Raw genomic sequence first — 16902 nt, 5'->3', positions numbered from 1 at the left:
AAATGTCATGTCTGAGAGCAGGCTTACCAAAGGCTTGGAAAACAACATCAGAATCAAGGAAGACAGACCATAAGGGAGTGCAAAACATAGATTTAGACAGGTGAGCCTCAGTGAAGTGTGAAAACTATACTCATGCGTCAGAGTTGAGAAGTTCTGTCTGAACAGGCAAAGTGCAACCTCTCTAGATCAATCTGCAGATACTTAACTTTGTTAAACCCAATCCCCAAACTCCCCGCCTGTCTAAATGTGATAAACAAGATACAAAGTAAATTATAACACAACTCTTTCCTTTTTGACTCGGGTCAGCCGAGTTTTTACAGTGGGCTGCAATGGAGCAGCACCAAGAGTTCTGTTTCCAGGTCTGGTCATATCAAATTCCTTTGCCAGAATTCTGTGATGGACTGCAATTGAAATGATTTAAATAAATTCAAACAACAGAAAATAAGATCAAGCTGCAACGGAATCCACAGACACGTGTTTGCTCAGATGCCAGCACTGCACTGGAGGGAGTAGATCAACGGTCCAAGGTGAGTTCAGATTGCACACAACTTCCATTCCCAATCATATTTGCTATAATGTGAGCTTTTAGATAATGGGCCGTTCTCCTAAATGCTAGTGGAAATGGTCATTAGCATTGACATAAGTGGCTTCACCCTTTTAGCTTCCAAAAAAAATCAATCCCTGAAATGATCCTAAATCTATATCATTAGGGCTTTATATTCTCTGCAAACTGGCCATCAATCTACCAAGAACTACTGCTTCTGTGATAGGCTGAGTTACAGAGGGCGTGCGGTGGGGTGGGGAAATGTGGGGCGAACGTATGCTGTGCCGCAGAGGGAAATTAAATAAGATGAATAAGACAAATACGAGTAGGTTCTCTTGTAGATTGCGCCCTGATTTTTTTTAATACACTAGAGACATATGACCTTGGCTATAATATCAGCTCATGCATTCCTCTGATGCTAACATTAAATGACATCAATGTACACTGAAGTCACAGTTTCCTGTCAGTCCTCAGTACTTGTGGACATATGGTGCAGTATGTGTTTACTTTAGACGGAGACAACCAGATCCTTCAGGCCAGCTGCATCTAAAGATGCATATTGACCATGGATGGGATGTGAAACACAACCTACAGTACATCATGTCAGGATCATACTGCAGGCAGCAGTTTATAGCCCCATGGTGCAGCAAAAGCTCGGATCAGCTGCACACAATCACGACCAGCTGTATCAAATTCTAGACTTCTAGACATTCTATTATATCATTAGTGTCACTATCACCATCTGTAGTGGGTTATACATGCGATGGAGGCATCTGTGACAATTTGTGTGTCTAACACCTTCAAAGACGTTTAATGGAGAGGAGTTTTATCAAACTAGACACAGACTTTAACTCAGTTACTGTGCAGTCTTTCCAGCTATCTCCTTCTGCTGCTCACTCGTTATTACAGGCACAGGGTATGTTATAACAAGAAGATTAAGACTGTTAGAGTAAGTAGATGAATTTCAGTGTATCAAACCCTTTACCCTGTAACTTTTTAACACTGCAGTGAATACAAACGCTCAGACACGTGCGCCTCAGAGCAACTGCAGCATGATTCTAATCTGTGAATGCATCATAAGGGAGAGGGAGCAGGACTGTTGGCCCAACTGAACTGCGCGGCTGTTTTTAACTTGATGGAAGAAAGAGAAACAGAAAACAATTTGCTGCCTGCAGAAAAAATATCTGAATGCACCACAGACTGACTCTGGCCCTTTTTTTTGTTAGCAACAAAACAGTAAAACTAAATAGAAAAATTGTGATTTATGAGAGGAAAATCCTGGTGCACAGTGGAGACTTTGGGTACTTTAAAATCATTAGAGGGTAAATGTACAAAATGTAAAATACTTGTTCACTTTTCAACATGTGTAATTGGCAGCTCAGGAAAAGGAGCATGTCTACACTTGTACCACTATGTGGCTACATGTTTCCTCTCATTTGACCTAAAGAATCCAGAGTTTTTAAATTAAGGTAGTAATCAGTGCAGCTTGGTAGCCGTGACCCCCCCTTATGTAATTACAATATAATCACTTATTATTATTTTAAATATAACTCCCAAATGCTTAGCTTGTGACAAGGATAATTACTTAGAGCGCTTCCTCATGTGGCCAAGTCTTTTTTTTTTTTTTTTAAACATATACTTATATTTTCAGCAGAGCTGACACAGGAAAAGATGTGCGGTGGTTTCTGCTTTTATGTCACTTTCATCCAACAGCTTTTGTGTATTATGCATGTGCAAATAAAGAGAAACAGATCGAGTGCAGGAGACAGACAGAAAGGCGTTTTAGCATGTCTTATAGTTTATGTATGAGCGAAGTGAAACAGAATGAGTTTGAGACAGGGTGAGAGTGTTATGTGGGGATGTGAAACACAGCGTGGTGATGAAAGAGCAGAGTGAAACTCATGGTCAAAGGGTAAAGAAATTTCTTTGGTTGGCAGGTCAGAGAGAGTAGCAGAGGATTAGTCGGGTACTCACTCTGCATGCACAGCCCATCGGTGCAGTTCTTGGACTGGAGTACCATGCCCTCACAGTCCTTTCCCCCGTTTTTGGGTGCTGGGGCGCTGCATTCTCTCCTCCTCCAGTGGGTGCACTCTGTCCCACAGGTGGACCACTTACTCCACTCTGTCCACAGGCCATCCACTACCACACAACAGACAGGACAGACGAGGGCACAGTGAATGAAATGGCAAATGAGAAGATGAAGACAAACCAGTGCATGAGTGGGTGAGTGGATACGTGATTGAGACAGCAAGAGATATATGTGGGAGAGAGACACACGTAAGGGTGGAGGGCACAAACAGAGCGAAATATGCAAACACAGAGTTGCATCATATTTTTTATATTCAGTTTTTGTGCACCTAAACCCTTTTCTACCCACTAATAAGTGGGTGTATAGTAATTTTATGCCATACCTGGGCAGAGAGGATTACATGCCAGCTTCTGGATGCCTTGGCCTTCACAGATGGCTCCGCCGTTAAGTGGTGCTGGGTTGGTACAGCTGCGGGTGCGTTTCTGGTAACCACGGCCACAGCGACTGTTACACACTGACCACTCTGTCCATGTTGACCATCCACCATTCACTGGAATACATGGTAATAAAGTGTGATAGAACACAAATGAGTCCTTCCTGTTTTCTCTTCATTTTTCTCTTCTTTCTTACTTAGCTGGCTTCTATATTGCACATTTTAAAAACAAGTTACAAAGTGCTTTATAAAAGGTTCATAAAGCCAATAAAAAACATAGATTGCAGTCAAATAAAATACATACAAATAAGATAACATTTAACAAAATAAAACGCAGCAAAATTACCCCATTATTAAATGTGTGTATACTGGAGAGTTTTTACATTTTGACCCTGAGATCCCGGGTCGTTACTCTGCCACGCAGCCAGACAGTAAATTCTGGTCAGATTGCTGCATTTTCCATTCACTGATTCCTCCTAATGCCTCTCTTCCTCTCTCATCCATCTCTGTCAGCGACTAAATCCAGTGGAGAGTGACACCAGGGCTTGTGGCTGAGAACAAGTCTGTGGCATTTGAGATGGTGGAACTGGCCCTTGGAGCCTCCGACTTTCAAATATGACATGCTTATGAGTGAAGCCCAAAATATTGGACTCTAGGGGAAGACTGCCAAAACCCCACATTTCTTTACTGTCTGCTTTCTGTCCTCCATGGATTATGGCTCTATCTTTTCTCCCTTTCTATCTCTGTGTCTCTCCCACATTTTTTTCTCTTTTTGTTGAGCTTGTGCTCCTGTTTCCAGTGTCCTTGCTGTGGGTTGGGCTGGAAACCACTGGACTAAAAACACACTGCCTGCCCTTCTCACTTTTTCATCACTAGCATTGACACAACACTCCGTTCTTATCCTTTGGGTTTCTCATACTGCTTTGTGGGGATGTACGCGTTCACATACAGCACAGCTGTGCATAAATCTGCGAGGATCCAATTTTGGAAAAGGGGGATAAAGAAGCAAGGACAGCTCAAACAGATGCAGTGGCTTGTGTTACTTCCTCTCAAGGATGAGTCGACATCAAAGCAGTTTTTCAACACTAAGTCCTAATAGACTGTTAGTGACAGGAAAGCCTTGCAGAGACAGCGACCTTTGTCCCTGAAATCTGCTCTCTTGGATTTACAATTTGTGTTTCTACACCTCCCCAGTGGCCTAATCGTTCTCCATGTTCACTTAAGTGTAACTAAAGTAACAACAAACAAAACAACAAGCCATCTTCTCTTCATTCAACCTAGGTGGATAAATTCTGTATGCAGTTTCTTGTGACTCTTTCTGAAACAGGAGAGGGTGTGATGTTACTCAATCCCCAAAGGTAGATCAGCAGTGTCACGAGTTCTATCACACAGGATGAACTCTGCTGGCCTCAGTTAACTAAAATATCAAACCAGTAGTTGCTCCACACAGAAAAACGGTGTCTCAGGTTCAAAAGAGCATCTGTTTCATGTGTCATTTCTCCTGTCTTGAGTAGCCGCCAGCAGGCCTTTGTTGCGCAATGACAGTCATGTTAGTTGATGTTAGGGAGACAGCGGGTGAGTCTGTGTGAAACCACAGCAGGGGACTCTTTAAGTACGGCTCAGCCGCATCAGCACCTTGCTTGCAGCTAAGAAAAATCACAAATTTTCCATTCCTTGCACACCTTCCGGCAGGAACAAAATGAGTGTGTGTTGTATGCCACGGGAGAGAGAGAGGGATTTGCTTTATGCAGAGTGACTTTGAAATGTGTTTTATTTTGAGTTGAGCTGACATCTAATAGGAATTCAACACTTTTCCTCTGCAACACAGTCTGACTTTACTAATTTCTCATGTGGAGGATGAGTGATTGCAGGTCAGTTAGATCTTGGATCTAACTGACTGTGTTGTTCAGTGATAGTAGTTTACCATAGACAATAACTGTGGCGGTGGTGCTGCGTCTCTTGGCCACGATGTTCTTAGCCACACAGGTGTAGTTGGCAGTGTCAGAGAGGCGGGCCTGTTTGATGATCAGGTTGTGGTCGATGGTGATATAGAAGTTTCTGTCATCTGCAGGATCAATAACCTCCTCATTCTTTAACCACTCCACCTAAGAAAAAGAGGAAGAAGAAGAAGAAGAAGAAGAAGGAAGGAAGGAGAACAACATGAAGATGAAACACAGGCAGCTCAGAGGCAACAGTACTGCAAACAGAAGATATGAGGGAAGATATAAGACAGGTTGACCTCATTAAATTGTAGAAGAATCACAGCAAAATGTTTAAACAGTTAAAGTTTGTCTTGTCTCCACTAAGCGTGAGTGCCAGGATTAGAGCACAATTGTTTAAGTCTCTGAAGTCATGCAAAAAAAAAAAAAGTCAATAGCTATCATGCTCTTTTTATTCTCCCCCTAGAACAAAGCACAACAGTCACAGCAGAACTGCAGAAAAAGGAAAAACTCTTTACAGTTCCTGAAGCTGGGAGTCTCTTTGACCTTTCCTTATGAGTTTCATATCCCTAAATGATACTGATATTGAACTCATGGCACTATCACGGGACAGGGGACCATTTGGAGCCTTTATTTGGCTGTAAATCACCAAGATCATTTTTCCTCCTCAAGAGGTGGAAAAGGTTTGGCATTTCAAAAAGAATCGCACGTGCTGCCTCACACTTCTGCAGCCACTTTGATTCAAAAATATTTCCTGGTTCTCTGGTTTTCTTCAAAGAAGCTGTCCAGTCATGAGGAGGCCTGGCAAACAGCTAACTTCCTGTGTATTGTGATATCCCATGAGGAGCAAGGGCCTGATAAGAGATAAGACACCAAGGAGCAATACAGGCAAAGATAAGCAGGATGTTTATAAAGGGTCTTTCTCATGGGAGATAAAGTATCTTAAAAAAAAGTGGAGCAATAACCTGATATGAGTCCAGACAAGACAAAACAGTCTGTGGGCTCACTGTTATTGTTGGAGTTTTTGAAGAAACAACACAGAAACAGCATGTAGTGGTGCTGAGGCGTACAACACACTGGCCATTGTTAGAACTTTCTCAAAAAGAGAAGATGGGCTGATTGTGACATGCACTGGGTTATATGCATCACCAGCTTCACTAGTGTCTGTGTTAGCCTGACATGGCAGATATCAAAGATGCCATCAGCGTCACACCTCAGCAAAGCTGCCTCCTCTCTTATCCAGTGGGAACACACTGAAGAGGCCGAGGAGAAATATTTTCAGTGCTCCACTTCACAATTATTTCACACTTAACCTCTTCCAACCCATCCTTACTTCCAATCAATGCATTGCAGCACTTACATCAGACCTCATAAGATACCAACCCCCACGACAAACTTATATCTTAACAAACACTGGATGCAACTTAATATCAGAGGAGCTTCAGTGTGCATCCCCCTGCATGTGTGATGTATACTCTCTGCTGATTTGATGCTTATGAGTGTTTTTCCCCATAAACATGTATCAGCTGAATCAATCTCACAGAGCCAGGGAGGATAAGATTCCCTCACCAGCCGTCTAAGCAGCTGAAATGAAACCTCTCTCTCACACGAGCACAATGCAATAAAGTGCAGTGTGTGACAAAAGTTTTCAATATATAGGAGATGCATTACATATATTATATTTAATTTATGACTAGATGTTTAATGAAAGTTGCTTTACTATTCCACAAGTCAATAAAAACCACAGTATCAAGACATGAGGAACAAAAGATCTATTGTGTGTTAGTAGCAGATGTATTGGGAAATCCTAACATTTAGACTGTGAGGGAGGTCACCATGAGAGCATCAGACAAAAATGACAAGTTTCTTTGTCATTTAATTGGCACTGTCAATTCTCAGGTGTCAGCCTGTCTTCTAAAAACACATTCAGCGAGAACGACACAACAAATAATGCTTCAATCTCAGTTTAAGAATATAGAGCATTTTTCAATGGTTCTTCTTGTAATTTATAGCTGAGTGTGTCTGTAAATAATAGTTGTGTATAATTTACGTATCTCAGTCCTGTCCTATTGAATTGGCTTCTGTTTTAATCGTATTACAACTCACCCGTTTTTGACATCTGTTGATGTGACAGTTAGACATCTGTTAGGACTTTAAGGACCGGAGCACCAGAAGAATTTAGTAGGAATTCACTAAGCTGTAGCTTCTGGTGACAGCAAAGACATTGTCTCCCTGTGGTTTTGAGAGTCTTATTAAGTTCCTCTTATTGTATACTGTACATATACAAATATGATAAATGGATTTTATAGGCTGAAATGATCAGAAAGCATGCATCAATGTATTGAGTGAATAAGGGTTACATAGACAATATCACCATCAATCTTTAAAACTGCATTAAACTAACAAATATGACAAACATGACCAGAGAGCAGGACCCCTGTGTTTAGAGAACAAAGATCTGACAGTGATCTGACTACCAATTTGCGTGTTCTTTGTTGCCTTTTGTCATGCTGGAAAATGAGGGAACATAAGTCCAATAAAACAAATAAAGATGATGCAAACAAGAGAAACAACGGTTTTGTTGACATGATAAATATTTTGTCTTTTAGTGCTCATCGCAGTGGGTGTAGAGCACAGGACATTGTGAAGTGAAAGGTCTGATCTTAGAATAGAGACTGACAGTTGATACAAAAAGGTGGTTATCCAATTTTGCACCAATCACAGAGGCAGCCTCTCCAACCGTGCTGCATTCAGATGTCAAGAGCACTTTTAAATGAGAAGGTAATTAAAAATTGAACAAAAGAGCTTTTCAGCGCAGATGGAGGGGTGGGAGGGAGACAGAGTGATGAGGGATAGAAAGTGGTAGAAACTCATGTCAGAAGTGGGAACGTGTGTGTGTGTGTGTGTGTGTGTGTGTGTGTGTGAGACAGAGCAGAAGTGAGCAACAGTTCACCCATCATTTATTCTGTACCGACTATAATTAGGACTCATTAATAAAACCAGAGATGAAAAGGTAAGCCAATCTCTACACTACACTTGTGAAAAAGATTTCCAATGATTAAAATTCAGCAGAAGACGACATCCCATGCAGCACTTGTCCAACTTTCTCTCATGCCAACGAACTCAAACTTGCACAAACACACACACATTCACAGCTCGTTAGTGTCTGATTGGCAGTGAAACATCCGGAGAGGTAATTGGCACATTTCTTGTCATTAACGAAGGGAAATTGCCACATGTCAGCTGTCATAAAGAGAGGCTGTCTTCCTTTCTGGTCGGAGACAGCTGAGCGACAGAGAGGAAGACAATGTTTAAGGCAGACACCTAAACTTAGAGAGGAAGAGGAGAGAAACAAAGAGAGAGACAGGTAGACACAAGACGGAGAGGAGAAGACAGAGAGGTGAGAAGGGAAGCAGGTGCAGGTGCAGGAGGATAGTCACTGGTGTGCCGGAATATATATATGAAAGACCATCACAGGAAGGCAAAGGTGGTAAAGAGAGAATAAAAATGGGGGAAAAAGTGACTTTGTCTTGAAGAGGTGAAGACTCTGAATGAGGGAAAGGTGAAAAGGGAAGACTGAAGCGAGAGGTAAACAAAGAAGAAAGAGATCCCACTGAGAGGAGACAGTTTTTTATCTTCTGAGCTCTGGAAATTTCACAGACCAGGATATAGTGGAATGGATTTTATTGAGAGAAATAAGACAGACGGGTTAGAAAAAGAGATATGTCAAAGGAGGTGCTGTACAATGTGGAGGAGGGACATGAATGATAGTGATGAATCAGTGACATATGTGTGAATGTGTAGTGTGTGGTGTAGGCGTAGTTACAGCATGCGTGCCTACATCACAGACACACAGGGACCCTGTGTGCAGGTGCCCTGATTCATTAAGCTGGTCAAACAGACAGAGGAGTTCAGAAGCAGCTTGTCAGTGTCTTGTCTTTAGCTGCAGGGGCTTGTCGGTGGCGTTACCTTTCTCACACACTGAAGCTAGGTCTTATTTTTATTTATTTCTGGACTTAGCATTTCGAGACCAAACATCAAATAACTGCTCTACAAGGCTCGTTTCATTTGAGAGGATAATCCAGATGTGACTACATACAGCTTCTTCTTTTGAATGCATTGAATTGAATGCATTTTCAGCTGATCCTTGTCAAGTTGTAAAGTTGGGAAATACCACATGACCACAACATATCAACCAGGTATAAGTGAGCATTAGTCTATAAATAAAGGTCTCATGAAATTGTATCATTGCATCTTAAATGTGATTTAATTCCTTCTGAAATGGGATACTACATTGTTCGGACCTTCTTTTTTAGATGTGGTTGTACAAAACAAGGCCACCACTAAGGATGCACTGTTTTCTGGGAAGTAACGGTTTTCCAGTTCAAATGTCATCTTAAAAACTTTTTTTTTCCAAAACCAACATAGTATCACCTTACATTATAAATTTGATATGGCAAATGGTTTCTTATACACACATCCAGCAGATATGGACCAATATCTTGCCTTGTGACCACCTGATTTATATAAGTCCATTATTTACTGTATTATTAGCTCTGTTTTTGGTCTCCACCACCTACAGGTTATTATTGGAAATGTCAATTACAGGCAGTTTGACCCATTTCCTTGTTATTTTCCAGTTTTCAATCACAAGTCCGTATGTCTAACATCACATCTTGAACTTTAAACTGGATCAGAGCAACTGCCTTGTGATAAAGGTGTAAAATCAAAGAGCACTTTTAGCCCTGAGGTCTTTTGAAGGACACAACTTGGTGTGTGTATGTCCTTTAAAGAATCCAAAACTAGGACGCAGCCTCAACGTCCGTCCACTGTCACTTTTTCCTCCCACGAGCACAACACAACCGACTGCAGACCTGGCTATAGCAGCGTGGACGTAGGAGTAACCATTGAGTGGGATGTTTCAGTTGCGCTGCCAGGGTGTTCCAGCACAACAGTAATTAGCCCAATATACAGAACACACTGTATACAATCCACTTACTTGTTAAGAACCAGTGCAAGGCAAAACCATTCATTACTCATCGCTGTTGTGTCAAAAATAGAACGTACAGCAGTATGGGGGTGGAAAGGGGTGTGAAAGGCAAGAACAGGGAGAAAAAAATGTTCCGCAGCGATGTGTGAGTCTCCTCTACAGAGAAGTCATTATGAGCTCTCCTGCTTCTCAACGTGAAGTCTAACTATCTATCCAGTGTAATTTATTCATTTCCCTTTTTTTCACAGCGTATATCCGCTCCAGGCTTGAATGACACACCTGGAGAATGAGCCACAAAAGGTTACAAACTGATTATTCAATCATTCAATATGAGACAACAAGCCATATGCTCCGCATCTGCCTGCATGACAAGTATGGAAATGTGAGCTGTATAAATATTAACAAGCTGAAATGCACAAAGGTGTAATTTGAGATGTGATTTGAAAAATGTTTGTATGTGTGTATATGCTGGTACTACGCTGTCTGTGTGTGTGTGTGTGTGAGGGTGTATGTGGAGGAGCTAGAATGGGAAGGGTTAGGGAGAAGGAGGGCAGGTAACAGAGGTGGATTTGGAGTGGTTACTGCTGTAGGTGTCCACGCAGAAGACAGATCACTGAGACTCGAGCCAGGAGTAATGACCTCCTCCAGCTCAGCGCTGCCTGAAGCTCTGCACAGTCTGCTGAAGGAGAACAGCCATTTCTTAAACTAGCTCCAAGGACAGCCAGACACTTCACTTCTGTAACACCGCTCTTTCTGTTTTCTCTTACACAATTTATGTGTCTCTTAAAATATGATTCCTATCAATCACTCAGCCATGATTACAAGTGACATAAAGTTTGTGGGAGGTTATGTTTTCCCCACTCTCTTTTGTCTGTTTGTTGGCGAGATATTTAAAAAAACTGATTTGCTTATAATTTGGTGTATAAACCATCCCTGGCCCAAGAAACAGCTGATTATATTTTGATGGGATTTAGCCATTATACTGTGCATTTTGTTTTTAAGCCAAAATGTTTTGATATATCCGTGTGTGGGTGGACAAGTCTGAATTCACAACTTGACTGCAGAGAGGCATGGGAAACACATGCTTTTTTATGTGAAATATTAAATAATAAACTGGAATAAGGCATTGTTAAGGCTTTGCAAGATGGAGAACTGTGTGGTATGTGTACGGATGCCTTGCTCTCCCAGAGTCTCCCCTGGCCTTTAGAAAAAGCTTAGATGATAACTCCACTAAGTAGGAGGGTTTCTGCGCTGTGATAGAGGTCAGAACTCTCTCGGTACACAATACAACCCTCAGCAGAAAGGATAAAAATGCTGAAACTGATTCACAAGCTCAGTGCAAACAGCTCAAAAGCCAGTTTAAAGTGATAAAGACACAGTTTACCCATAAATGAGAATTATGTCTCATTCCTGGTTAAATGAAACTACCACTTGGCACATAGCAATTCACCTTCTCTATCATACCAGGCTGCTTCCAAAAATGTGATTTTTACCATTGTATGCCCTTTTTGGAACTGAAAACAAGTAACATTTTGTTGGGAGAAAACTGAGATGTCAGGTGAAACAGAGGTTCAAAACAAGTATTTTTACATTAAATCTTTGCATCCTTCTACAGCCCCAAGCAGTGCTTCTTCTGTCTCTGTCTTTGTCCTATGAAAACATAATTGTATTATTTTTTCTTACGGAATTTTTGGTTTGACTTTTCATGAAAATGTTTATTAAGGCCTAATTCATTTGAGATAACAGCAGAGAGGGCAGTGACTTAGTACAGAGGACAGCACACATGTTGGGCTATCAAAGCAAATCACAGCCTTTGCACAGGAAAGCTGTCGTGATTGACAGGTGAGTGCCTGAAGGGCAATCTTTGGTTGGTTGCCAGAGGGATTTGGTCTGGCCTCCTGACACCTTCTTTCCCATGGGTAACCTTAATGAAAACGCACTTCCTGTTTCACTGGGCACTGAAGTGTTGTTACTTTTGACATCCCCGGCCCCGCTCATAAATACACCGCGCTCCGTTTTTGACTGGGAGGAAGCACTCAGCTATTTCTTGACAAGGTGACCTGACGTGCTGCTGTTTGCACTCTGCCTTTACTTCGCCTATTAAGTGGAACTGGGCCTAAAATCAACTGTAATCACTGACATTTACATGGTGTAATGTGTGGAAAAGGCAGACTTTAGATCTCCATAACGTGGCACAGTCAAGATATTTGAGCTATATTAGATTTTATACCATAACATTCAATGTTAAGAGTCGTTATCACTACATTTAGTCAACAACAAAAATGGAGGAAGCACAATTTGAACGTAATAATAAAATCTACAGTCCCTTCTGGACTCACAGAAGTATGCATTAAACTCTTGAATTTGGCCCCAGCTGTCTGAATTCATCTGACTTAGTTTTCTCACTTCTCTGGATGAGGGAGTGTGAAGTACAGATCTTTCTTTTTTTCATGGCTTTCTTCTCAGTAAAGCCAATGGACTTAATCATGGCAGCAGGGCCCCTTCCCTGCAGAGCATCAATGACTCGTTACCCATGATAACACGGCAGGACCCTGGCTGACTGAGGAGATGCCTGAATTAAAATCCTGCTTCCATGGAAACAGGCTCAGCAGCTCACGGTGCTGCATCACCTCTGAACTCTTGTATTTCTCTCAAGGCTGTGACAAGTGCTCTGAAGTGGAGCTGGAGATGGAGGGCATGGCAGAAGAAAAGGGAAAGAAACAATAAAGCTGCATTCTTTCACAAAGGAGATTTAAGTCCATTTCATGAGCCTGCCACATATTCTTGAGTATGAAAGGAGGCCACTGTTACCTCTGTGGAGGCCCTTTAGATGCTGATGAAAGAGTGTCCTGGAGTTATTCAAAGGGAGGGATCTGCGTTGAGCTATCCCCATCTTTATGTTTATTAATCTGTCTATGGGTAGCACTCACCAAGTAAACCCACACAACACAGAAACAGTGCAGAGAGCCTTCCCTGCCAAATCACTTCTTCTCCCCTCTTCCTAGAATAGCCTCAATAGATACATGTTCCATCTGCTCTTGATTACGTATATATCAAATATTCATGACCCATGGAGACGTGAAACAACGACTTTGAGGAAGCTCAGTGATTGTCTGATGTATTTAAACCGTACAAGACGCTCAGATGACTGAATCCTTGTGCTATTTCAGAAACCTCACCCGCAGAAGTTCAGGCCAACGTTCCACTGGTAATGGTCGAAAGGAGAGCCAAAATAAATGCCTGCTGCTTGTTTTCTTTGTGTGTGTGTGTGTCTGTGTGTGTGTGTGTGTGTGTGTGCGCGCGTGTGTGTGTGTGTGTTTTCCACAACTAAGGGACTATCTGTTCTTAAGAAAAATCAATGTATTAACTGAGAATAACTTAAGGGCCAGGAAACCTCAGATTGAACCTCCAAATATGAAAACCTCTGATGGAGATCACTGTTTCATATGCTCCGTTATGAAAACTTGCTGCATCATCACAGGAGCGAATCCTGATTATTCAGCATAAGGTTTAGTTTTCGGGTCAACAGCCCCCGCAGAAAGTCAATAAAGACTCAAAACCACTTGAATAGAATCACAGGATGTCATTACTGTGGTAAACCATCATGACAACCTATAATGTAAATCATCTGAAAAGTGGAAAGACAAGGGAGGAACACAAATAGCACAGTGCCACTTTGTAATCTGAGATCAAAACTAATTGTGATGGACTTACTTTGATTCTGCAGAACGCGGGCTTCCTAGTTCTGAAATTGTATGTGTGAGCAGGGGTGGGTTACTGCGGTAACTCATCACCTAAAACAGCTGCAAAAATCTGGCATTATGGCTTATCTCCACAGAATACCTTTCTGAAAAGTGAGGTAAGAATATAAAGATCACAAACTGCCAATGCCTGGAAACATTTAACTATTATGATGTCAGCTTTTTCTAACGTTATTTTAGCGCTATCAACAATGACAGTAGAAGATGGTGATAGTCCCCTGCACTTGTGTGAAGTTTGGATAGCTGTCAAAAAGTGAAATGGCAGATTCTTATCATTAAACTCTTTTATTCCGCTTTGTAAAGAGGAAGCACAAGATTCTGATTTCTTCTTCCAGTTCATCAGCAATGAATCTTCGTCTGCCAGCTGGTGAGCCACTATCAATGCTCACTCTATAGAAGAGATGAATAGACCTTCAGTGCTCATCCGAGTAGCTGGCAGCATGTTATCATGTGTGCCTGTGAATGCAGGCGTGTTAATGTGCTTGCTGGTGCTCTGACATGTGAACGAATGCATGTGGATTTGTTGCTACTACATGCACAGTCAGCACAGAATGACTGACTGTGCTGTGCTGTGCTGTGCTGTGTGTGTGTGTGTGCGTGTGTGTGTGTGTGTGTCCTGCCTGTCCTTTTCAGGAAAGAACAGCTTTGGAGCCCTGCCACACGGCACAATGTCCATCACATACAGTCCCCATGATTTAACAAAAGTGCTGTAAGAGTATTGGTTTTATGGCTCAGCCGCTGCCTGCCATCCTGCCAGCCTCTCCCTCGCTGGGCAAATGCCTGCAAAGGAACCACAGAGCGAACTGACAGCCCTCTGGAGGCCTGACAACAACCCACTGGATCCAACCCTGACAAACCTCTTCTCCTTCTGCCTTCAGCCTCTCACATGCTCTCTGTATTTTTTTTTGTCTTAGAGTGGGTGAAATATGACAGATCTTCCCTGCACAACGACTGCTACATATTTCTGCCATTTCATATGTAACCACAGACTTAGGCCATCTGCTTTTTCCGAGGCTTTTTCTCTGGCGGGCCTGTGTGAGAAAAGGCCTGACAAACACAGATGAAAAAGCAGCATTCAGTTTTGTCCTTTTTCCCACTGAGGCAGCTGTGTTTGAGTTCAGAAAAAAAAAGAGGAAAAATAACTTGTGGAAGGGAACTGTTGTCTTTTTTTTCGTAGCCATGAGGTAAGTGTGAGTAATTAAAGAAGCTGAAAGTGTGCCTCTGTACACACACAAAATTCAAACTCGTTCATACAAGGAAAAGTAAACAGAGAAAACAACTGCTGTTCTTAGTCAGAATACAGAAAATGGTGCATGCAGGGAGAATAGAAAATAATCTGTTCAGTGTTTTTTTCTTATTTAGAAGAAATACCTCTCATCATATCCTGAATTCTGACTTGATACGGTGAAACTACAGGGTTCCTTGTAGATCTCAGCCACACACTGGTCTCCTCATTTGTTGAATAGATGACTAGTTTGGTGAAAGGTAACAGCACTGTATCTGCTTCACCACACACTGATGCATAGGTTTACCCTGAATGAAAAATTTTTCATGTTGACAAGTCCTCATCTGGGTTGCCACAGCAACTCCATATCTCAGGAAGCATAGATGTGCCATGATTGGACTCCAGCTGAGTCTTTAATCGCTGCACTGAGCCAGTCCGGGATTGACAGGGAGACCTCAGACAGGCGGCAGAATCACCATCACTATATGGCTGTTACAGCAACACTATCACACTGAAGCCTGGATTGTATAAGGAGAGTCTGAGGAGTGCCAGTCCCAAACTTTCGTCCATTTAGCCTGTCAGCACTTTCAGTGGGGATAAATGCTGTGCAGTTCCACTCACTTAACTCGGCTTTTCCAGGTCAATCACAAGCCTTTACAGAGTTCAGTCTCTACACCCCCTGCTCCAAAAAAGAAAAAAAAAAAAAAAAACACCAAAGCCCCCCCCACCCATCAAACCACACTTTCATCCTCTATTTATGTTCCTGCAATCTCAACTGAGCCTTTTTAAATGCAGCTATAACAGTGTTCTACTGTAGGGCAGGGAGGAAGTAAAGCAGGCAGGAGATATTGGCTGAGCTAAGGTAACACAGGACACAACTGGTTTTATTCTTTTTTTTTTTCCTCTGCAGATAATTACAGTTTTCTCTCCTCTCACCAAATTGCAGTGACTGGCTGATGTTCAGGAAATACCCAAACAGCTTAAATAGCCCAGGCAGTGGTGGAAAAACGTCCTTATCTGTGTGCTGGACTGTGTCAGATTTATTCAGTGTTATTTCATTACAACTTCTGAAACGGGCAGAGTTCACAACTGAGGCAAATTCTGCAATCAACACAGTGTTCACTTTTTAATGTGGCATGAAAGAACAGAGCCAGTGACAGACACTACAATACATGCTAATAAATGCATATGCTAAATATACAATTATGTGGGAACTGGACATTTTAGCGCCCCATTATATACTTAAAAAACAAAATTCAGGCATTTCAGCAGAAACCACCCCCAAAAAGTCAGAGAAGCTCTTCCCATAAACCGCTTTTTCAGAACAGCCAGTTTATTGGATTTGAGGCGAGAGCTTTTGGCTGAGCTTAGTATGGATAATCACAAATGCCTTCATTTCTATGGGCAACATGTATAAGTGCATATTACAACTTATCTTCTCAAAAAAAAACTAATCAAATTTCCCCAACAACTACAGTGTAGTGACTCAGTGAAATGACTTTTTTTTAAATTATTACTATTTTTTCTGGCTTTTTATGCCTTTATTTATAGGTACAGTGAGAGAGAGACAGAAAAGCTGGGGAGAGAGAGAGAGGGGATGACATGCAGCAAAGGGCCGTAGGTCGGATTTGAAACCCGGGCCGCTGCAGTTAGGACCAAGTCTTAATGGTACACGCTCTACCAGGTGAGCCAGTGAAATGACTTTTTGAACCTTACCTCAGCAGCTGGGATGCCTTCAGGTGGGCGACATTGGAGCAACACTTCCTGTTCAAGTGACACTTCCTTCCCAAGAGGCTCCTGGTCAAATGTCTTCCTCAAGTCTACAATGAATACAAAAAAGGCACAGACTGCATCAATATTTACCTCTATACCACTGACAGGTAGATGTGAGGGCTGTTTTAAGAGCTATATTTCATATTAAATTTAGAGTAAATCAATAATAGTATTGGTATACCAACAATAAATCATCAGAAGAGCAGG

The 16902-nt window shown here is 41.9% G+C and overlaps 1 protein-coding gene across 3 annotated transcripts in view; it reads right to left on the bottom strand.

The window, feature by feature from the left end:
- Positions 1 to 16902, bottom strand: part of unc5cb (unc-5 netrin receptor Cb) — a 109361-nt gene that overhangs the window by 18157 nt on the left and 74302 nt on the right. For 2 of the 3 annotated variants that reach the window (XM_071466836.1, XM_071466837.1), the window contains exons 4-7: positions 16639 to 16742; positions 4931 to 5111; positions 2956 to 3123; positions 2519 to 2683 (exon numbers count right to left, since the gene is read on the bottom strand). In XM_071466836.1, the coding sequence (XP_071322937.1) occupies positions 2519 to 2683; positions 2956 to 3123; positions 4931 to 5111; positions 16639 to 16742 (618 nt within the window). The remainder of the gene's footprint in view (positions 1 to 2518; positions 2684 to 2955; positions 3124 to 4930; positions 5112 to 16638; positions 16743 to 16902) is intronic. The other variant, XM_071466838.1, reaches the window with a different exon arrangement.

Source organism: Trachinotus anak, unplaced genomic scaffold, assembly GCF_046630095.1.
Source record: "Trachinotus anak isolate AG129_WGS33_773 ecotype Australia unplaced genomic scaffold, CSIRO_AGI_Tana_v1 ptg000028l, whole genome shotgun sequence".
Lineage (NCBI taxonomy): Eukaryota > Metazoa > Chordata > Actinopteri > Carangiformes > Carangidae > Trachinotus > Trachinotus anak.
The sequence above is the reverse complement of the archived record's forward strand: the minus strand, read 5'-3'. Positions and strand labels throughout refer to the sequence as shown.